Below are 23183 nucleotides of genomic sequence, written 5' to 3'. Positions count from 1 at the left end.
CCGGCCGCTCGGTCCGGCGACCGCCCCGGGCGGAGGGTGACAGTGTCTGCCCTTCTGCCGTCGCCGAGCTGGCCGTCCGCCAGCCGCTCCACGACAGAGACGTGCCCAGAGGGCAGAACGACGGCCGGAGAAACACGGCCCGGCACGGCGTGAAAGAACCGGCGCGGCGCGGGATGAGCAATAACGACTCCGGCACGCAACCATCGGCCCCTCACGAGCGTCCACAAAAAGCATTCGCCTCCGATCCGCCTCTACCACCTAGCTTCGTCCAAAGGAAAGGTGCCGAGCGAGCGAGGCGAAAGCGATCCAATCGTGACTTCAGTTCCGAGCAAAGAAGAGATTCAGGCAGCACCTCTCATGATTTGACGAAAATAAAACTGCAAATACTCCTCATTATGTGCTGGCTGCTGCCCCTCTGCCGAATTATTTTGATCATATGCTGAATTTATGTTGTGTTCAAGAAGTCAATCACATTCCACTTTGTATAGCCGATGTCTGACACCCACACCACAACGTCCCTGAGATCATGATCTCCCCTTAAGGCCGGCTGAGCCGCCCCGGCAGACGCAGTCCCCCAGGAGCCACTCACCTCTCGAAGCAGCGGTCCACATTGTCGGACATGAGCAGCAGCATGCAGAGCTGCTCGAGCGCGATCAGCTGCAGGTCGCGCTCCTCGCCCTGGCCCATGCTGAGCCACTCGAGCAGCGTCTCCGGGTCCACGTCCGCCATGGCGGCGGCGGCGGCCCCTTGCGGACCCTGCCGGCGCACATCGCACGGACACCTCAGTACACGGCAGGGACGAGAGCAGACTCAGCACGGCACTAACCACATCAACAATGCAGGGAACAATGTAAGTAGTGAACAGCCTAAGACAAAACATTCTTAAGCCCAAAGGACAGGCAAGGACAGGCAATAGACTTGATGAGACACCAGCCATGAGAAAATATCTGCACAAGCCTGAACCAAAAAGGACCCAAACTGAGCCACAGAAGTTAAAAATTCACACTTTTTAGGGGTTAAAAATTGTTAGTACCTACCTAGAGAACTGACTGGCCACTACCAATGACCTTTTTCAACACAGGTGCCTTCTGCCCAGTGCCATAGTGCAACACAACACCAAGGTTGAGTCAGACAAAAAAAAACATCACAACTGCCAAAATCTTGCGGATGTGGGGCACTCAGCACATGTGTGGTGCAAAACAGACTTACTGAGGTATGGTGCAGATTCAGTGTAAAGCAGCCAATAACCTGATGTGTACCATGCTGAGCCACTATGCTGGCACAGCACAGTCGAGGAAGATGACGTACAGGACATAACACAAAAGGGCCACCCAGGGAAAAGTTGGCCTTTTATTACCAGTTTCTCATCACAAGTGTACATATTTAATTTTGTAATGAGCATCCTAAGACTTAGAACTTGTGTTAGCTGGTTTAGATTTGCATCCTGGTTGATGTGGGTGGGCTGATATGAATTTAATCCCTGATGGTCAGCTGCTCACTTCGACCCTGCTGACCTAGAGCATTTCCTAGCCTGGGTTCAGGTCAGGCCAACCTTCCTTCATCCATAATGTGCACTGAGCCATGCTTGCAGCACACTGATGGGAAGACATCAGTTAGGTTGGCTGTTTTTTACACATCAGCTCAGCAGTTTTTCTGTGCATGGCTGGCAAAGATTGATGACTAAGCAAGAAATAGTCCTGAGGCTGAGGGAGGGGGGAAGGGCAAGTTTTCTTATAGTAAAATTGGCCTGACACTGAGAAAAATTTGAAGTGACTGATTGAGCCCACCCAAACAAGATTTGAGAACCTCTCAATGTCATCAGTATCTGCTTTCTGTGGATTGACAGCAGTCCAGACTATCATTTTAGCTTTCCAGCAAGTTATGAAATAGAAATGTGAAACAGACACCAAGTAACAGGGCTTCTACCATATGGTAGTGCTGTAAGATCAGATGGGAAACAATGTTTTATTTTGTTTTCATATAAAAAAGCTTCCAGACTAAAAAAAGATAAAATATTCCATAGTTTTCAAATTGAATATTTCATCTTATTTTGGTTTGGAAGCTTTTTATATAATTCAGCCCAAATATTTCAATAGATGAATTGATAGAGCTGGAGTCTATACTACCAAAGTATGGCTTACTGATTACAAGTAGAGCACAGCCCCTTCCAGCTGATCTGATTATGCCATTCCAGCAAATATTGAATAATTTAGAAGCCAAAATTTAGCATGCTCATTGCCCATGAAAGCCAGACATGGCCTGTCCCAAGGCCCTAAATACACAGCCTGTCCCACTCAGCTGACTTCAACGGGCAGCACAGCAGCTGCTTCAAACAACCACAGACCCTGCTGGAAACCAGCCACCAGTTTCCAGCATCAAGTACCACATGAGTTAACTTTGGCTCTGACTACTGAGAGTCCAATGCTTTACCAACTGAGCTACAGGACCGAGCTACAACAAGTTCAAGTTGATCCCAGTATCAGTATTCCCAGAACACGTCATTCATAAATTATGCGGATAACCATGCCATGCAATCATAACAGTGATGATAAAACTGGAGCAATTTTTTAAGAAAAGAGGCGCTGCTAAAAATGTCAATAACAAATATACAATTCATGCAAATCTGAACCACGAGCCTGAAGGCTCAACGGCAGTGAGGCAAATGCGACGCTCGCTACTACGCTGTCATTTACACCGTAAAAGACAATCCCTCAACGATAATGTCATTTTTGTACTCACGTTAGAGTAACGCTTGTATAAGAAAAGACTCAGTTGAAATCCAGAGCAATTATTTCGCACAACCCGACGCCACTACACTCCACAACCACCAGCTCGCGACTGAAGTGAAAAGAATCAAGGCAAAAGAATAAGGAAGCGGATAACTTTGCTGGAATTATTTCATATCTCTTTGTTCACTAGAAACCTAAATGACGTCACTGGTACAAATACTTTGTGGATGCTGAGCAAATTAGGTACACGTTATTGGCAATGCCTTCCAAGTGCAAATAGAAAAGTTAGGTACTTTTTTGTAAATCAATGCCAGGTTAAAAAAGTATTGGTGTTTTCTTTTGGGCACAGTGGCTGCCCGGCATACGTTAGGCAGCCGGGGACCGTGCGTGCAATGCCAAAAAATATCTCTGGGTGTGTGGACGATTTTTGAGAAGATGATTGGGGGGGGGTCGCCGTTGAGGTAATGGAAGGATGGGGGGGGGTCGTCGGAATCATCAGGGCCCTTCTTTTGGGGTCTGCAGCATAGGTGGAACTTTGTGCCGAGTTGGAAGGGCGCCCCGAGGCCCCGAGCTCTCCAAATTCGACGCCGGCTTGGCTTTGGAGCCGCAACAGACCGCGGAGGTCAAGGTCACCGCTAGGGCGGCGGCGGATTTGCTGCGCCCGGGCCCTCTCAGCTCCGCACAAATTTCCACCCGTGGTCTGCAGTTTGCTGCCTTCCCGGTTTACGATCGTGGACGGTCTGGTTGAAGAAAGACGATGGACGGCTGGTTTTTGAACAGCTCAACGGACAAAACACGACCGTCTGGCAAATGTGCGACAGCCGTGAGCCGATCTGTGATCTGTAGAATAATTGTCCATTTCTCTGGGTGTGCTGTACCCGGTCCTCATTGGAGGTGACAATTTATTTTGCATGGCCGGTAGATTTCACGCGATGAAAAAAGTGGAGCCGTGCGCCAACGACGGCTAGGCTTCATGGAGCCTACTGGGTTTCGTGTGGTGTCTCCTTCAATAAATTTTCTATTACAGATTACAGCCTCACTATGCCTAGGTCCATATATATTATTTATTAATGAAAAGATTTCCCGTAGCAAATTGCAGATCCATCCCGCGTTCGATACCTCTCGGACGACAAATATTCCACGCCGTTCGGCCAATCACGTTCCATAACCGCAGCCGAGCCCCCGCTGACCTCGTCCGAGAGACATCGAACGCGGGGTCAGTCAGCCAAGCCCAATGACGTCATAATGAGCTAGAACGACTGGAGCAGAGCGAGGCCGTATGAGCAGAGTGCACTTCTGAAATCCTGCGATACAAGTGGATACAAGTGAGGCTTTGCATCTTGACACCAATGTAAAATCGAAGGACCCAGGGAACAGGGTGTACCACGTCAACGGCCCAAACTATTCTTAGAGTCTCGATAATATCAATAGTACACAACAGATGAGACTGAATGGGCTAGATCATATACCTCATTGCATACACACAGGCTCTAAAAACGCGGTAATTTATTACAATCTTGATGCGCGATAACATAACACAGACCTTAAATAAGACTAATTCACAGAGCGCTCGCGCATACACTCATATAACAGCCAATTTGTACAGCCCTACCACGTTCGCCAGACAACGCTAACACATCTGAGTACACCGCCGTCACATCGGTTCGAGTTTTGCGCACACACTGCGGCTCACTGCACCCGGGCCGTCTCAGCGGAACGGACAGCCGGGCGCCCAATGGCCGCGGAACCCGCACACGTAGCACCGCCCGTAGCCGCCGTAGTAGGCGCCGGTGCCCTCCACGGAGGCATCCGAGTCGCCGTCCTCCGACCAGGCCACGAGACTCGCCACGTCTGACCCGTCGTCACGGCCGCCGCGCTCGTCAGAGTCCGGCCGGCGGCGCTCCACCGATGCCCGTCCACCGCCGTCGCGCCTCGTGCCGTCGTAGTCGTCACCGGCAGAGCTGTAGTAATCGGCATCCGACTCGTGATCGTTAACGTAGTTTTCCATCCACCGGCGGAGACGGCGGGGCACGTACTCGTGCACTGAGCTCATGGAATCGTATGAATCCTGCGAGTCATGGGATTCACGGGATTCACGAGAGTCCCTTGAGTCACGTGAGTCACGGGATGAGGCGCGAAGCGTGTGCCGAGAGTCACCTGAGGAGTCACGCCGACCACGGTGGGCAGAATAAGCCGACGAAAACGAGTTCTCCGACCCACGAGATTCGCGAGAGCGGCGTGAGTCACGAGAACGGCGAGAATCACGAGAACGCCGAGAATCACGAGACTGACGTGAGTTACGAGACGGGGGTGAGCGGCTCCGCCGCGAGTCGGAAGAGCTGGACTCACGACCCAGCGATGCCGGCAGACTGCGATCCGGGGTGGACCGCCCGCCCGCTCCAGACTCGGAGTCAGAGTAGGAGTCGGAGTCGTGCCGCTGCTCGGCGTTCCTCACTGCATCTGCAGAACGAAGGCTGTGGAACAAACGGTCGGTTGGTATCAGTGTTTACATATTTGGATCGCTTTAGCAAGTTCAAATACAGTGGCGGCTCGATAGTGTCGATGCAACTAGCGCAAATGTGACTGTCTGGTCTGTGAGGGATTGAAATTGAATGAAATAATAGTGGCGCTCAACTAGAACATTGCACGCAAATGTGAGCAGCGTATGTCAAAGAACAAACGCTTTAAAGGCAAGAATGATTCATGACCAGCAAGAAGAACCTGAACTTCGAAAGCAGGCCGGTCAACTACAATACTGCAATATCTGATACAAACACTAGCCCATCACAGGAGTGAGATGGAACTGGCGCCTAGTCTGGCAATGCACCATTCATTCAAAACTGTCATTGCATTATCAGCGCTGCCTCCCTTTCCGCCCACGTCCACGAGCCACCCCAGTGTCCCACCACCCCTGTCCGCCCTGACCTGTATCGTCGATGACGATCGGGTGCTGCGGGTTGGCGCCCGCCTGCAGCGCGGCGTTGATGGCCGCCGCCAGCTGGCCTCTGTCCATTGCGCCCGCCCTGCGTCCGGCCAGTACCGGGCGGGCTCCGCCGGGGTGCGCCGGCGCCGGGGCCCGGGCCGCCGCCCCCGCCGCCGCCGCGCCACCGCGCGCGGCTGTGGAAGGAGAGAGAGAGAGAGACGTGAGGGTCGCATGGAGAGAGGAAACTTTTTTCAGGCATGTCTGAGCGTTACCGATCGCCTGCGCCAGTTGGGAAGTTCATGGTTCTAGCAACAGTTATAGGCGCCAGTTCAAACTCGGGATAAACAACGATAAAATCCGAATTTTTTAAGGTCATAAGGTCAGGCAAGTCAACTCAAGCTTGAAAATAGGTCGCAGCTATACGGATTCAGCAAATGCTTTAAAAATGTCCCGCAAACAATTAATGAAGTGCCAAAGGAAACAAGATGCTGAATGCTGATGCCAATGAACAGCAGTTGGATATCAGCGCCACCTACCGCCCGCCGCCGGAGGCCGGGGTCCTCTGGCGGGACCGCCTCGCGGCTGGAACCATCCGCCGTACTGGTTCACCCGCTGCTGCTGCGCCTGCTGCCGCTGCGCCTGCTGCTGCTGCTGCTGCTGCTGCTGTTGCTGCTGCTGCTGCGCTCGCTGCTGCTGTTGCTGATACCGCCGACCTCCACGCCCGCCACGGCCGCCGCGTCCAGCCCCGCCTGCCGCCGGCGGTGCGGCGGCGGCGACCTTAGCAGCCGCAGCTGAGGGAGGGACATAGTGGTCACACACCGAAAGCTGGGGGAAGGGTTACAGAGCGGTCACACTGAAAGCTGAGGGAGGGGCGGAGTGGTCACACACCGGCAGCTGGGGGAGGACAGAGTGGTCATACACCGACAGCTGGGGGAGGACAGCGTGGTCACACACCGGCAGCTGGGGGAGGACAGAGTGGTCACACACCGGCAGCTGGGGGAGGACAGAGCGGTCACATACTGACAGCTGAGGGAGGTTACAGAGCAGTTACACACCGACACTTGAGGGAGGGGCGGAGTGGTCACATACTAATCGCTCAGCTTGGGAGAGCGGAGGAATCACATCTGATTGACGTCAGGTTCACTTTTGGAAGACATACCGACAGTATTGTTGAGACTTCTCCATGGTTTCACACTGATCACTAAGTTGACTCCCTCTCCTTCCCAACTTTCATCCTTCCTCTCTATCTCTCCCCTCTTCCTCTATCACCTGCGGCCTCCCGCTCCCTCCGAACTCTGGCGCGGTGCTCCTGCTGCTCTAGCCTCCCTCCCTCTCCCCCTCCCTCTCCTCACCTGCGGCCTCCCGCTCCCTTCGAACTCTGGCGCGGTGCTCCTGCAGCTCTCCGCCCAACTTCATCACCATGCCGTCGATGAAGTTGTCCAGCACGAGGCTGCGAGTCTGCGCGCTCACCGGCTCGCGGCAGATCGGACACGTGGGTCGCTGCTTACGCCACTCGTTGATACACATTGAGCAGAACGTATGTGTGCAGTTGAGAGTGATCGCCTGAGGGCAGGGAGGCGCGAGGTTAGCGCAACTAGACAAGTAGCGAAATTTGAGAGACACTGGACAATCCTCGATGCATTCAGATTAAACAAAACAAACTAATTCGCAACCCTAGATATCATATCAGGGAAGTCATTCCTGATATGATATCACAGAATTTATTTAGGGAGGCAATGCAAAGTGCCAACGGCAAACGAAAAGGTGACACAAAGTTCAAAACCACAGTCTCAATCCAACATTGTCCCTTAAAAGTTACGCACATCCACTGCTCGGAAAATAGGTGATGCTTGTTCATTGCTTAACATTGAAAAAAAATGCAAAAATGTAGTCCAAAAGAAAAACATCGCAAAAAAAAACAGTAGAATGATACCGGCTAGCTACGGTCACCAACATGCAACAAATCCACCACGAAACCCTACCTCCTACCCGGTGTCCACCGAGTCATACCGTGAAGAACAGCTCCTGGCAGATGCTGCAGGTGAGCTCTGCGTCCATCAGCGAGCCGAAGCCGTCCAGCACAGCCTTGCGCTCCTGTAGCTGCCGGCCGCAGACGGCCTCCTTCTCACGCTCTGTGTCGGTGAGTCGCGTCTCCAGCAGCTGTCGCTTGGCGTCCAGCGCCGCCAGCTGCGACTCGATGGTGGCGTAGCGGCGCTGCATGGCCTCGGCAGACTGCTCGCGCTCCTCTCGGGTTGCCTCCAGCTCGCCTGTGTCGGTACAAAGAGAGCTGTTTTACCGTGCGGACAGCCGCTCGCCTGTGATGGTACAAAGAGAGTTGTTGTACCGTGCGGACCGCCGCACGAAACGGAGTGCCATAGAAAGGGACCGTTGGAGGTAGGGAGCCGTTACCTACAGTAATGGAGCCGTCGCAAGGAGAGGACCCTCACAGGAGATGTCACAAAGGAAGGACTGTGACAATAAGGGAACCCTTACACAGAGGGGCCGATAGAGGGAGGACTGTCATAGGGAGATTACATTTAGGAAGCCGTCGCTTTGAGGGACAGTCACAGGAGCCGTCAGGTCACATTGATGTGAGTGGGGCCATTATCGCAACAGTCGTCGTAATTGGGCCTGTCATAGGGAGTGAACCGTCACGTCACAGGAACGGACCGCAATGGAAACGGATCGTCATGTTGGAGAGAGCAGTCACAGAGGAGTGAAGGAGTACATCGTCATGGAGCAAGGGAAGACATCGAAAAAGGAGTGAAGGAATGAAGGAAAAATCGTCAAAGGAGTGAAGGGGTGAAGGACGACATCGTCGTAGGACGGCTGTACTTCCACCTATGGTAGATCTCTATAAATCTCTCTTACTACGGTATATCTCGCTGCGCTTTCGGTAGATCTCATCAAGTCAACGGTCGGAGGCGAGTTGCGAGCCGGAATAGGCTGGCGACGGAAGAAGCAGAAATGGAATGGGAAGTTGTGAAGGCGCACAAAAGACGTCATGTGACATGTGTTACCTACATAGCGTGAAACGTTTCCTCCATTCATCAAACATCACGATAAAATTGATTTAAACAAACTTTCAACACTAACATTTTAAGAGGCCTAAGTTCAATCTGTTTCATCAGAGTTTTGAGTGCAGATCGTTCTTAAAGCCTGTTTGCGCTCGTGTGTACAAGTCAGAAATTAGCAGTAACGATATTTGGGAAAAGGAGAAATTAACATACGCTGCCGGGCTTATTAATGATTAATCGCTATATGGTAAGATCCGAAGGATATCATTGTGGCCATGCTGTTACGTGTGGCTAGAAGAGAAATCCACGGTCGAATGGTCGGGAAACGGCCGTGAGCATCATGTTCAATATGAAATGTACTTGTCCGGGCGCCTCAAAGGATGTCTCCGTGGCAAACAGAGGGGTTTTATGTCGAAACAGTTGTCCGAGTCAGTCCCAAAACGCACAATGCGCTAAACAGACCATTGGAATGTTGCTGTATTATAAACGACACGCACGAGAGTAAATGGTCACCAGCATGAAAGTCTTGTACATGAGCGTACAGCACAAACGCCTTGACATAGCACACACACACAAAGGCGAATAAAGTTGAAAAGTGGAATCGATCCAAGAAATATGAAAACGACGCAAACCGTAGCATCCACACATGGTAATGACCTATCTATACGCACACTACCTACCTACAAAAGCACGCCGGTGAATACGAAAACTGGGCACTTTGAACGACGCCCAACATTAGCCCGGGCCTGGTGCAGTGGCACACACCACCGACACCGCTGGTGTAACGGCAGCACCACTTACGAGCGTTCAACCACCGTCAAGGCACCAAATCTCCCCGTGTCCTTGGATACCACATCTTCCTTTGCCCGACACCCCATGTCGTGGAGGTGGCTGCTCAGAGTGGTCCAACGGATAGCTATCCACGCCCCAAACACCGCAGCAATCAGTCTGATAGAGTGGGCCACTGAGCGGCACACCCCGTCCTATTACACGGCAGACGGCGTCACGTGGAGAATCCCCACCGATCGGGAATCACACCACACTGGCACACAGTTTTGCATCCTCTCACTCCATCCTCCTCGCTCTCTCCTGCTCCATCCTCCTCGCTCTCCCCCGCTCCGCACCACGCCGATCTTCCCACACCGGTCGCCTACGCCCGCGCCCCACGGCAGCGCCGGCAGTACCACGAATCCTGGCACATGACCTGGCGTCGGGCGCGGCGATCCATCTTGAGGCACCTCATGTGGTGCCAGACGTCGCACCCGTCGCACGCCACGCAATCCGTGCCCTCGCTCTCCCGTCCGCACACGCCGCAGGGGTACTCGACAGCGCCGGTAGGGGCGCCACCGTCGCCGCCGACTGCCGCTGAGACCGGCGGAGCCTCGCCACCTCCCGGAGATTCGATTGCGTTCTTTTCCTGCGGGGATTTTGCCTGATGCGAGCCGCGGAGACGGTCAATTTTCCGCTTCCTTGTGGAGGTGTCGACCGAACGCCGGCGGCGCTGCCGAAGTGCTAAGCTGGCCGGGCGAGAAGGGGAGTCGGAGCGGCGAGGGAAGGTGTGCGACACCCCATCCATCGGCTCGACGACTGTCTCCTGGGTGGCAGCCTCCGCAGCGGCCGTCTCTAGAACGGTGGTCTCTAGTACGGTGGTCTCGAGATTTGTGGTCTCTAGAGTTGTGGTCTCGACAGTGGAGGTCTCTAGAGTGCTCGTATCCATAGCGGTCGCCTCCGCAGCGACCGTCTGGTCGGCGTCCTGGTAGTCGGAGCGGTCGTGGGCAGACACTGAGGACCACGAGCGGCGGCAGTCTCCGCTGGCCCCCTCAGCCGGGGAGCCGGGGCGCGGCGGATCGGCGGCGGCCGGCGGCTCTCCGAGGTTCTCCTTGTTGCCTTGCCGGTGTCGGTGTCGGTGTCGGTGCGAGCGGCCGCGGCGCCCCTTGCGGGCCAGGGCGAGCAGTGCCGCCACCGCCGCCGCGCCATCCAGACCTACCGGCACCGGAGACAAGTCGAGCTCAGGGCGAGGCGGCGGCGGCGGCGACGGCACTACGAGCGGCGGTCGGGCCAGCGCAGAACCGCACCGAGACGGAAACCATCGCACGGGTGGAACAGTTTGCACCACTTATTCCGTGGGAAACCGTCAGAATAAACAACGAGTGCCCCAGAAGATACTTAAGATGCAAATACGACATCATACAGTCCAGCAACTGCAGCACACTCACAAAAATAAGCAATAGATACAAAGTTATTATGATACATAGTTCATTCGAGCAAGAGCATTGATGATGCAACATTTTTAGCATATCAATAGGTATCATTGTTGAATCTTGATAACCTTTTATCAAACGTTGATTGAAAGCTGGGAACGTTTTTTACTGGTGTATAACAAAGCGCCGACGGTCAATTCTACCATCGTGAAGCGGAACATAGCACCGACTGTAGGCTGCGGGCAGCCTTTGTATAATCAGCGGTGAAGGACTGCAGTGTAGGAAGTTGATAAGCTGCCCGCCACGAACAGGTGTGACGGCAGTGACCCAAAATGTATTGATTTGGATGGAAAATGACATCCAAATGAAAATCTTTTCTTTTTACTCTCAAGTCTCAACTGTAACTTCTATACGCAATTTTCCACTCCCAAGTTAACCGAGAAAAAGCATTTGCATGGATGATCCTTTTAGACCATATATTTTACCACACTTGTGTAAAAATTTATACCATTGATCCCTTTTCCAATCTCTTTAGGCCTTATCTAACAGCCAATTTTCCACTCATATCCCGCTTTTTTGGAGGGTAATTTCCCTTTTGACACGCAAGCCAAAATACAATTTTGGGATACTGTGTGACAGTGAACTTATATGTCAGTTGTCAGCGAACAGTGCTTAAGACCAGGAAGACACAAAGACAAACAAAATGCAGTAAAAAGTATCAGTATCAGCACTCGGCAGCGGTCCAAGATCGGCTGAAACATCACTTAACTGGCCTCTGAGAACACTGGTGCTTGGTGACCATGAACTGACCTTCAGCTGGCAGCTCCTTGGTGACCGATATAGGTACCTCTGAGACTGAGGTGCCGTTCAGTGACCTTGAACTGACCTTTGAGCTGCTGGCCGGTGACCTTGCACTGACCTTTGAGCTGCTGTTCGATGTCGCGCCGCTCCTGCTCGAGTCGCTGCACCTCGGCCGCCAGCTGGTTCTTCAGGTCGGCCTCCTGCTGCTCCAGTTGCTCACGGAGACGCTGCAGGAGCACGGCGCCCATCAGACAGCGGTCAGGTGGGGTCAGAGGGTGTGGGAGGGGGTCAGGTGGGGTCAGAGGGCGTGGGAGGGGGTCAGGAGGGGTCAGAGGGCGTGGGAGGGGGTCAGAGGGCGTGGGAGGGGGTCAGGTGGGGTCAGAGGGCGTGGGAGGGGCTCAGGTGGGGTCAGATGGCGTGGGAGGGGGTCAGGACTCAGGGGTGGGGTCAGAGGGCGTGGGAGGGGTCAGGTGGGGTCAGAGGGGGTGGGAGGGGTCAGGTGGGATCAGAGTGCGTGGGAGGGGTCAGGTGGGGTCAGAGGGGGTGGGAGGGGTCAGGTGGGGTCAGAGGGCGTGGGAGGGGTCAGGTGGGGTCAGAGGGCGTGGGAGGGGTCAGGTGGGGTCAGGTGGGGACCAGATTAGTCAGCCGTCAGAAAGATTAGATAAGGTTTGCTTGTGGTGTCAGTTGTAACAAAGTGTGAAAGTGTGACAGGACAGGTTCAGACAGGAAACGTTTGCTAGTGATCAGCACTCAGCAGCTATCAGCGGCTCAAATAGGGCCTTAGCAAGCTCGCCAGTAAGGGATGAACGCCGTACGTTCTACGATTCAAGCCAGACATTAAATTAATGGCCAGCCCTATAATTCCTACTCAGTTTTGATAAACATGAAATGAAAAAAAACAAATATTATAAGATGAAAATACCAAAGCCGATCACAAAGAGGAATTAATTAGCTGGTCTGGCTACATGAATACAGTGGACTTACTTTCTCCTTTTCCACTTCCTGCTCCCGTTTCTCCATTTCCTCTTTGAGATTCAGCATTCGCTTTTCATATTCTTCACGCTCCTGTTGGAAGGTGGGGGGTTGATAGGTGATAATATGATACCTACTAAGAGGGGACATCCATTTCATTAAAAAGGGCAAACATCTTACAAAACAAGAACAAAGCAACATCCTTATTGAAACGAACAGCTAGAAATTACCTTCGAGCTCATATGTTGCAAAATATGAACCATAAAGCTAGGTACTTTATGGATGGTATGATCATTCACCAACTTATGATTAAGATGAAGTTGATATGATTAAATGCTTATCAGATCTAGCCATGCTGAGTGATAAAGTTCTTATCTTATCTTTTACAGTGAGGTAGGTACTCGAAGCTATCAGCTTGGTGTCACACTCATCGAAAAAGCTCACGAAAGCAATGCCACATAGCCTGAATAGGACATTGAAATCTTAAAACCATCACAATAAATAATACCTATATGGTGAACAGAGCTGCCGTCAGCCCAAACATACCTTGGCAGCCTGTTCGGCCTGGGCCTGCTGCTCCGTGAGTTCCTCCTGCATCTTTCGCAGCTGCGCCTGAGAACGAAACAACTCCAGTCAGACTCAAAGAAACTCTGTCCTCACATTATTGTTACCTGTAGCAAGACTACGAGTGTGGGCGACAACTACTTTGCTGCAATTGTAGTACTATTTTCGCTCTTCATGACCGCGTCCATTATCGAGGTGGGGAGCAGCCTAGACAAATTTCACGAGTTGCAGCTGCTCAGCGTTGGCATACATAAGCAATAAATGTACTTTTATCTCTACACTTTGCCAGTCATTTCCCCAAAACCCTGTAATCTCCACCACCATCACCGTTCGTCCGACCGCGGGACAGCGCACCCACCTCGAGCCTCTCCTTTTCCTCCTTGATTTTGGCCTCCTGCTGCTCGGCCTCTCGCCTCATGGCCTCCTCCCTCTCCTTTTCCTCCTGCAGGCGGGCGGCGGCCTCCCTCAGTCGCGCCTCCTGCTCCTGACGCTCGGCCAGCACGCGAGCCTCCACCTCCTTCTGACGCTCGATCTCGCGCTGTTTCTCCTCGATCTCGCGCTGTTTCTTCAGCTCTTTCTCCTTCTGAGCCGCCTGACTCTTCTCCTGCAGCCGGCGGACGTACTCCTCGCTGCCGGAGGGATACGGCAAGGTCAGAGATGTGGCGACAAGACACGGTCAGCGAGGGAAAGTCGGGACATTAGATAAAAGGAATATTGAAGCAAGTACGGCTGATTGTCAACAGACGTTAGAGATTGGCTTTATATTCAAAGGTTCATAAGACATTGAATGCATAAATGGTTGACGTGAAAACGAACTTCTCAGAACAGCCGATGACTATAGAATATCGCAGCGGGCTCGGCGGAGACGGGGCAGCAGCTAATTGTCTGACGAGAGCACGCCAGTTGACCAAACAGCCGACCCCGTGACCCGCGTGACGCCACTGACCCGGAGAAGGCGCGTTTGGCGGGCGGCGGCCGGTCGGTGGTCTGGACGGCGCGGTACTGGTATTTGCCCGGCTGGTCGAGCTGCAGGGTATCGTTGGCAGAGAAGGGGGTCGGCTGGCGAGACGTCAGCCGGCGGCCGTTCAACAGCACACCGTTCAGACTCTGTGACCGTAAAGGAACGACGGCGTCAGATAACACACGGGATAGTCAGGCGACGGATGAAACAATAAGCCGACTAACTGCCCCCCACAACAGGTCGCAGCGACCGAAGAGGCCTGCTGTAACAGGGTGTGGGCATGACCATAGAAGCCGCTCGCCTCAAGCAGTGCATGTGTTACCAGTGGACCAGTGCAGAAATGCTAAACACAATACCAACAAATCATAATTTGGGCCAGGTTTTGTCCCCACATTAAATTCAAAATGAACCTTGCAGCAAAAAGTCTTTGACTTTCTAATTGATCACACAAAAAGTGAAAAAAATCATTTTTTTAAAGTACTTTCAAGTTCCCTCACACTTTGATCGTTCCAACACGAACACAAAGGCAGGTATACCCGAATCGATCTGTCTGGGTTACCCCACAAATACGCTCGACCTTACCCTCACGCCGACCCCACCCTGTCTGGCCCGGCTGTGTTGCGGTCTCACCAGGTCAGTGATGGTCCAGGTGCCGTCCTCCTGGCGGTTGAAGCGCACGTGCTGGCGCGATATGAGCGGGTCCGGGATGATGAGCGTGGACATGGTCGGTGAGCGTCCCACCACCAGCTGACGGTCACACAGGTTGGGTCACATTGACATTGGCAGCACTTGTCCCCACTGGCGATAACAGTGGTCCGGGACATGATAGGTGAGTACCTCAACCTATATCAGACTTTGACAAGCAAATGAAAAATGTCAGACACACAGTAAATTATATATTATTAAACTCGTTGACATAGAAAATGTTTTATAAAATGCTGCTTAAATGCTTTTAACCCATGAGAATGAATAAAACCAACACTTTATTTTCTTCGTCAGTGCTTCCTATTATCATTATTAAATGACAGATAATATGCACAACACATATTCAGACAATTCAAGCACATAAGAAGCACAAGCACCTACCTCAGGTGAGTCCAGAAATATGTTGTGTTCTCTTTCAGGTGGGCCATCATAATTGATCCTCTGAAATTCAATAAAAGTATCTGCTTGCTCAGCATCAGCGTCCATTATTGCTGCTGGAAACAGACATTATTTCATTGTTATTTAAAATTGACATGTCTGAGGCAGCAACATTTCAACAACTTAGCAAAAGTGATAAAGGAGGGGGAACATGCCAGCATGGCGTCCAGCAAATGTCTGTGAAGCTGATGCAAGCAGTGCAGCGGCAATGAATACCTGCATTGTCATGCTTGCTGTTGTAGATACTGAATCTAATGCTTACTATGAGATACTGAATCACTTAAACCCTCGCCCGTAGGGCGTAGAGGGGGGTTGGAACGGACCCCCCCCCCCCCTCGGTTTTTGGCGAATAACTCGCGTAAAAAGCGGCCGAGCGCGACGAAACTTTCAATCGCGTTAATCAATTTTACATCTACCCTGAAAATTTCATGACCCTGACCCAAATGACCTTTGACCTGCTTTTCGAGACCATGTTTGGCTGGAATCGCAATTCGGCCTATATCGGCTCGCATTAGCCGCGCGTTTGCAGTCTTTTCGTGGTTTCAAGCGTTCAAACATGTGATATGATGTTGCTCCCATGCATTAGGGTGGTTGTCAAGGTCACCTGAAGGTCAGGTCAGGTCATTTACCTTTGATGACCTCAGTTAACTTTTCTATTTTTAAATGTTTCTAATCTAGGCTAGTTTTTTAGCTAATTCGAATTTAGCAACCATGTAAACATTAACGAAGTAGTTTTGGTTCCTTTGTAACATGATCAAAGCTGTCAGAGGCGGTTGACACCTACTATGAATACCCGGCAGGAACCCTTATGATTGACCTGACCTGACCAGACCCGACCCGCATGGCCTAAATGCACAAAGACAATATTTGCCATCAAAACTAACATGATATTCGTGATCAGCACCCCCAAAAACCTCTTAGAAGCCACACCTTATGACGTTCTAACAGGTCCCGACTTTCCCGACTTTTGGGTCATTGACCTGACCTGGAAGGTTAACCATTGACCTAGGAGCTTAAAATTGGGTATCATCGGCATCCTCTCGTCACGGGCAACACGATCGTTTTTTTTTTTTTATCGCCGAAGCTCTCGCCCAATCAGGGGCGAAATGTCAAGGGGGTCCAATGGACCTTTATGGACCCTTATACAGGGTGTAACGAAATTATCCGGACATCTATTTTTTCGACATATCTGCTCGCAGTTTCTTTTTTAATGTTCGAAGCTGGAAAATTGGATGAATGCATGCCTCTGGTATCTGCTCTCACCTCAGCAGTGACCTGATCTTGCGAAAGGACTCTTACTCTGAGTGAGAGTCGAAAAGCCGACGGGTTCATTTGATAGGTTTCGTTTAAGGCAGTGGAGAGAAGGGAGTACAGTCTCTAGTTTCGTAGTAAGGCTACGTGTTGGTGGCATGATGGCATGAGCCAGAAGCTGGTCTGTCAGCAGCTGGACATCAGCAGCAGCCTAGCACTGCAGCATATCTGCCTCAGGTGTAATAAGCTGGGACTTGGTGGCAGACTCAGCCCGGCCTCGATCGCAACGGCCGCCCTTTGCCAAGTGGTGAGGAGAGTTGTCAAGATAGCGACAAGGATGAAGGAAACGGCACCAATTAATCCGCAAAATGACTCGAATTCGTACAAAAAGATAATAAGAGGTCCCAAATCATGATTCACCGTTACCCGCCCTTTAGCATTTAGCTTGATTTTACTGCCCTTCAAACTGAAAAAGATAATGAAATTGACGGGAAAACAGCCAGTCCACCACCTTTGGCCTCAGGCCAGGGGGCAGGGCGTGTCCACTGGTCGAAGGAAGACATGAATGAGGTGGCCTGGTCGGGTGGGAAGCTGTTCAAGCAGCAATGTCCGTTGAACCGTCAAATCGGCCATGTGTGGGCTGCCAGCAGCTCGAACATGTCACTCGTCGCCAGCGTCAAACGTCCGGCCAAAATCCAGACCTGGAGCATGTTCAGCTGCTGTGCAATATTCAAGCTGTTCATGACGCCACATAAAACCACTATCAGTGTCCAGTGACGAATATTACCGGCGCGACATCCTGGGCCCTGTTTCACCGGTGATAGCAGCACGCTGCTTTTACACGTGTCAAATTGGGTTTCCATGGAAACATCAACAGGTCCATTGCTCCAACACTACCACAAGTGTGACGTCAGCTCGCGCAATTTGATAGCAGCGTGGTAGCAGCGTCCCGTGAAACACCGCCCTGGCTAGCGATTGGTTGGAGCCACTCAACCAGACGGCACAGGAGGGCTCGGTTTCTGAACGCGTACTGATGCCTGATTCAAGCGGCGCAGTCTTCTTGCGGGGCGGCGCACCACCTTGAAGTCCCATTGAGCAGTGATGCCGAGAGGATCTATTGTTCGTCAGGGCTAAAGGGATATGGCTTGGAAATAGTTCCCATCCCAATTCCATCAATACCTTATGGACTATTGTCCAGCAGGAGATGAATGAAAGGACACCCGCCACCAGCGCCGCCCAACTGTGGGCACAGGTTAGTAAGGCGCTGCTCTACATGAAACCCATTTTGCTGGAAAACCCAGTGGCCACAATGCTCCAGAAATTTGTACCTGCACTCTTATGAAAGGTGGCTATATAATAATTCAAAAAAGAAAATATCAGATTGTCTTGCTTCTTAATCACAGCTCTAAGAAAGGTGTCCGGATATCGTTACACCCTGTAGGTACGTTTGCGGCTGATAAAACACCAATACGGGCGAGGATTAAAAAGTGTGAATTTATGCATATTTTCTGCACACATCGTGAAAATTTCAGATCCAGGTCACTAGGGCCAGGTCACCAGGTCACATCATGTGACCTCACTTCAGAAAAATTAGAATGCACAATAGCTAAACAAACAGAACAATAACCCTGAAACATTCAGCTACCAATAAGGGCAACAGTAGTATGTATGAAATGTATATCTCAGACTTTTGATATCAGTGCCCTAAGGACTAAGGTCAGGTCAATTTTTGCCCACCAAAATTTACAAGTCAATGGGAGAAAATTGAAAGGTGCATCTTTGGCACAAACATCATTCCAAACACTCTAAGACATTGAGTTAAAGGTAAAAATAGCACATTGAATCAGAAAATTTGCATCTGTGACCGCTCCTTATGTCCCTAGGCAGCCTGAGGTCATCTCAGGTCATGAAAAATCTTCAGCCTTATTTTTAAAATAACTTTTGATAGACTTGCTAGAGCAATGAAACCAGCTTAGATGTGTTCAAGTTGATGATACAGAGGAACTGATATGTAGCAATAACTTTACCCATCAGGTCATGACATTGACCTGAGTCCTGAGGTCAAATTTTCAAAATAACTTACAAGGTCAAACTGTAGTACCTTTAATGCATTTTGTAAGGAACACAATACTGGCAAGGAAAACAAGGCCAGCCCACTATCTCGAGTCAAAAGTTATTCCAGAAAAAAATCATAGAACAGATATTTACAGTGTTCCAAATTTGTTGTTTTGGGTGGGAAACGACATCCAAATGAATATCATTTCACACTCTCACCTCCAATTTTGAAGAGCAATTTTCCACTCCCAATATTACGAAGAAAAAGCATTAGCGTGGATAATCGTTGTACATCTCATATTTTATCACGCATGGATAAAAATTAATGCTATCGATCTTTTCCCATCTTTCTGGGCCTCACCTTGGCCAGCAATTTTCCACTCTTATCCCCATTTTTGGAAAGCAATTTCCCCTCTGACACCCAAGCCAAAATGCAATTTTGGGACACTGGATATTTAAGGTATTTTAGCCTTCAAGAGGATAAACCATTGCTCTTAGATCAGATCTAAAGAAAAACATTCTACAGAAAAAAGCAACTAAACAGCTACCCATCAGGCACCAACTGCACTTTTCAACAGAACTGTAGCTTTATTGACTCCTGATATATGTATGTGCCAGTTAAAGTTAAGTTGAAATTGGCAAAATTTGACCTACAACAACTTCTGGTGACTTGGAAAACATTCCATATGTCTTTTTGAATGCAGGAGCATTTGAAGGCTTAGGTATTAGTCACATCACAAATGCCCTGTTACATTGCATATTTTCACCAATAACTAGGCACCCTTCCTTTGTTAATGGTTGGTTCAAAGCTTAATTCATTTCAAATAGCCATTTCAGGTTAGAGCAACAGTTCAGATACCTACATACCAAATCTGAATGACTTATTGATGACTGGAACCCTATTCTCTGCATCAGATATCATGGAAAAGACTTAAAAATGCTGAATTTTGTTGTACCCTTCCAACCAAATTTCATCACCTTTCCCCATAGCAAGTATTAGGTTACCAGAGCTAAACTCAGCAGCATGGCATCACCCAACTTATATGGCCTTGGCATCACGCACCATAGACGGCCTTGCGTGCTCCAGTTATGTGTAATTAGATTAGAGATGTAAGTGCACTAAGATACACTGCATGAACTGTAAAACAATGTGTTGCCCCGTGCTCAATATAACAGATCATTACTGTGGGAGAGATTAAAGGGAATAGCAAATCAAATAGAAATACTTGTATGTCTAGGTTAGCATCAGAACATTTCCACCATGGCCACGAAACTCAGTTGGGGAAACTACTAGGAGCCAAACTACAATTTGATCAGCCAATCAACGGCTGCAGTGATGACCGTATGAAGTATATGGTCATAAAATCAGAAAACTTCATCTTTTCCATGCATTCAAATGAAAAAATGTGGCATAAACATGTTTTTTAACCAAACAAGGCCTACATACAGTAGTCGATGCACAATGCACTGGTGGCTCTAAATCGCAGAGTTACCATACAAGGTCAAACAGTGATTGGCAAATATGGTGGATTGAAATTTGAAACAGAAGTGCCAAAAAATGTAAGCACTAAGCAGCACCGTGATAATAAATTATAAAATGTCATTATTTTTATTATTTTGTTTATGGTTTTCCCATTGAAGTCAAATTATTGCTTCAAAATTAAGCATGTTTATTTATTGTAATGACATAAAATCTTTTAACAATTTTCTTTCAAAACACCAAACCATTTATGGAATGGCCAGCTGATTGTGATGCCCGGAGCCTGCAGAAAAGTTGTTTTCCAATCGCCAATTTAGAGAGGATTCATCAAATTTAATTGAATTGTGTTACTTCCTAGTGGAAAATGGAAGCCCTTTCTCTGTGATAAGTGGACGCCATACCGCAAGTGTCGGCACGTTATACCGTTTTCCCCCGTAGTAGCGAGGGCTGCATTTATGCCCATATATGGTCATCAAAAGTCTATTTATTGACCGATAAAATTTTGGATCTTCGCCTCGTAGTTTCCCCCACTGAACTTGCCCGAAACATTGCAACTGCCAGTTCAAGTTTGTTTGACTCGTTTTCTGACCAATTGCAATGACTTGTCATATCAATATACACATCAGGCAATTCTAAGGTAATAGCTACAATCACTTCTATAAAAACTGTAAGTAGCATGCTCATGCATCTCAACTATTATTTAAATAGTATAAATGTGGTTAAAAAGATGACCCACACATGTGACACACCACACACGGCACACACAACAACGCGCGCGCGCAGCTAACAGCTGATTGACGAAATCAAATGAAAAAGTTTGTCTTGACGCACCAGAATTGTCTAACAATGGTATTGCTCTTTTAAATGCGGAATTCAAAAACATTCATTCAAATAATTCACATCATTAAAAAAGATGAGTTATTGTATAAAATTATTCAAGCATAACAAAGATACAAGTCTACATACAAATAAAAACCAAGCAAATTCATCACATTGTGAGATATATAATGACAATTTAGTAGTCTACACTTACCTTATGCCTTTATTATTTTTATTGCCCGGGCGAATTCACCCATGAATCATCTAGCTAGACTGAGCTAGACCACCTAGACCAGGGGTAGGCCAGAGGCCTATAGGAATCTTGGGGTAGGCACAGGAGCGTCGCCGACGGGGGGGGGGGTCGGGGGGTCGCGACCCCCCCACTCGTCAGAACCGGGGGGTCGACCCCCCCCCCCACACTTTTGGCGATGCTGAATATGCTTTTTTTGCTCTATCATGTCAGGGAAGTTGGCGTCAGCAACATCAACAAATACAACGTCAGATTCAGAATCGCTTCAAGAGCTCCCTAGTCCCTATTGCTTATAGGTCAATAAGCTGTGGGCTAGAACATCAGCATGACAATATGATTTTAGTCCCTTTTTATCCCTCAAATGAGCGAGCGCGTCAAAACTGACCCAAGCGTTCGTCTGATTGTCAAAATAATGGTTGCAGTCGATTCGTCGGATGACGTATCAGTAACTACGAGGTACAGTCACCAGCACTTGCTACCCATCACCCCCGGACGGCGGGGGAGCAAGCTACCACCGCCCTTGCGAGACTAGCGCCGCCATGCGCCAAGAAGTGGAAACACCACGTGACTGAGGCCACGTGAGGGCAGGGTCACGTGATGGAGGGGCGGAGCATAGTAGCTTTTGCGCCCGACACTAACTGAAATGCGGCGCTGTGATTGGGCGCTTTAGCATGAATGAAGCCCCGGCGCCAGAATCAGCCGTTCGCCTTATATGGAAGGTAAGCCTAAGCGTTTCACTGTTCTGTGTTGGTTTGAGAGCCACGGCACCATACGAATTGTGAGCCCCTTTGAACGGGTCACCGCCCGAGGCACTGAGGCGACGGCTGTGCCGGGCAAAGCCTAGCCTGGTAGGAGAGGTGGGCCAGGGAAAGTGCGATCGAGCAGCCACACTGAGACGTGGATTGGTATTATCTAACCGCGACAAACGATGTCAGCAGCCTCTTCTCGTTTATACGAAAAGTTTGACAGATAACGTGGGCAGTGCCCAATCAAAAGCTACCAAACGATTCAGTTAAGAAGTTTGCGAGATAACCAGACCCAATAAAAAGTTTTTAATTCGATTTTGATTGACAAATGACATACAAGCCCGCTGTGATGGACCAAAAAAGGAGCTGAACAGTTCATACAACTTCTAAAAAGCTCAACGGCAAAAATTTAAAGTCAAATGTTAAAATTCAGCCTGCTTAAACTCGGGTCCGGAGCTGGCAGGAAGCTTATATTGCCAAGCTTGCAATTCCACTACGTGGTAATATAACCAAGAGTTATGTGAGAGCAACAACTGAAAGCCTCGAGCCCCGTTGAGGGGAGGGGGGCGCGAAACAGCCCCCTCTCCTTTTCAGTCGATGTCTCCTAAAGTATAGCGTAGGTCGCCACCAAACTTTCAAGACCCCTCCGGGCATCATTTTACACCTTGTGACCAAATTTTTCCAGAGCTCTTATGAAAGGTTAGTCACAAATGACGTCAGAGTGACGTCATGTGCTGTCATTTTCGACCCAATAAAAGGTTTAGCGGGAAGAGCTGTCACGCTTACAGTTTTGAAGATAACAAAAAATAGGTATTCAAGATAAAAAGATGTAAAATAAACAGCGCTACAAAACTGCCAACTCTGATTTCTAAACAAAAATTGATTTCGACCATCAAAACTACAGAACTATAACACCCCGAAAATACCAACAACATTCAAAATTAAAGCTGGAATATATGTTATAGAACTATCTGCTCTAGATATGCCAAACTTAAACTCGACAGCTCCATTTTTAGCAAAGTTTTGGCAAAAAAAAAAAAAACACTACTCAAAATGTATTACGTAAAAATTTCAAACTCAATTTTTAGCCGTCACAGAACACACAGAGTAAGCCAAAGACCATCATAGGATTTCCCGTGATGAGCTGCATCGAATAGATACCCCTTTTATGCAAAATATCAACTCTGCAATTTAACCTTTTTTGACCTGACCTTGACCTGACCTCCACCAGAACGTAATCTAAACCGGCCCCAATGGCCGTCTAGCCCACA

The 23183-nt window shown here is 49.5% G+C and overlaps 2 protein-coding genes across 10 annotated transcripts in view; both read right to left on the bottom strand.

The window, feature by feature from the left end:
- The window catches only part of LOC122366969 (E3 ubiquitin-protein ligase HECTD1-like), a 66224-nt gene extending 63384 nt beyond the window's left edge, over nt 1–2840 (bottom strand). Inside the window, exons 1-2 of the mRNA XM_043339679.1 lie at nt 2740–2840; nt 590–756 (exon numbers count right to left, since the gene is read on the bottom strand). Of these exons, the coding sequence (XP_043195614.1) occupies nt 590–729 (140 nt within the window). The 5' untranslated portion in view covers nt 730–756; nt 2740–2840. The remainder of the gene's footprint in view (nt 1–589; nt 757–2739) is intronic.
- A 1380-nt stretch (nt 2841–4220) lies between these two features.
- On the bottom strand, nt 4221–20891 carry LOC122366971 (E3 ubiquitin-protein ligase rnf8-like). 9 transcript variants are annotated; one of them, XM_043339684.1, is made up of 13 exons: nt 20847–20889; nt 15255–15367; nt 14799–14915; nt 14154–14314; nt 13566–13836; nt 13190–13255; nt 12656–12736; nt 11790–11898; nt 7663–7919; nt 7005–7215; nt 6189–6443; nt 5655–5846; nt 4221–5203 (listed from the first exon to the last, which is right to left on the bottom strand). In XM_043339684.1, exons 2-13 carry the CDS (start codon nt 15357–15359, stop codon nt 5181–5183), a joined length of 1848 nt encoding a protein of 615 aa, XP_043195619.1. In that variant the 5' UTR covers nt 15360–15367; nt 20847–20889; the 3' UTR covers nt 4221–5180. The 9 variants fall into 9 exon arrangements, with proteins under 9 accessions (XP_043195619.1, XP_043195618.1, XP_043195616.1 ...); XM_043339683.1 differs by having other exon boundaries at nt 20863–20887; XM_043339681.1 differs by having other exon boundaries at nt 15255–15364; nt 20834–20856.
- Nucleotides 20892–23183: the final 2292 nt, after the last annotated feature.

The sequence above is a fragment of the Amphibalanus amphitrite genome, unplaced genomic scaffold, assembly GCF_019059575.1.
Source record: "Amphibalanus amphitrite isolate SeventyFive unplaced genomic scaffold, NRLGWU_Aamphi_draft 000842F_arrow, whole genome shotgun sequence".
Lineage (NCBI taxonomy): Eukaryota > Metazoa > Arthropoda > Thecostraca > Balanomorpha > Balanidae > Amphibalanus > Amphibalanus amphitrite.
This window is presented reverse-complemented; position numbering and strand designations above follow the sequence as displayed.

What these genes read in the sequence shown, in the direction of transcription:
- LOC122366971 (XM_043339681.1), bottom strand. An exon ending in GCCAAACGCGCCTTCTCCGG is followed by an intron (nt 13,837 to 14,153) that starts GTCAGTGGCGTC and finishes TCCCTCCGGCAG; the next exon opens with CGAGGAGTACGTCCGCCGGC. An exon ending in GCCAGGAGCTGTTCTTCACG is followed by an intron (nt 7,216 to 7,662) that starts GTATGACTCGGT and finishes CCCTGCCCTCAG; the next exon opens with GCGATCACTCTCAACTGCAC.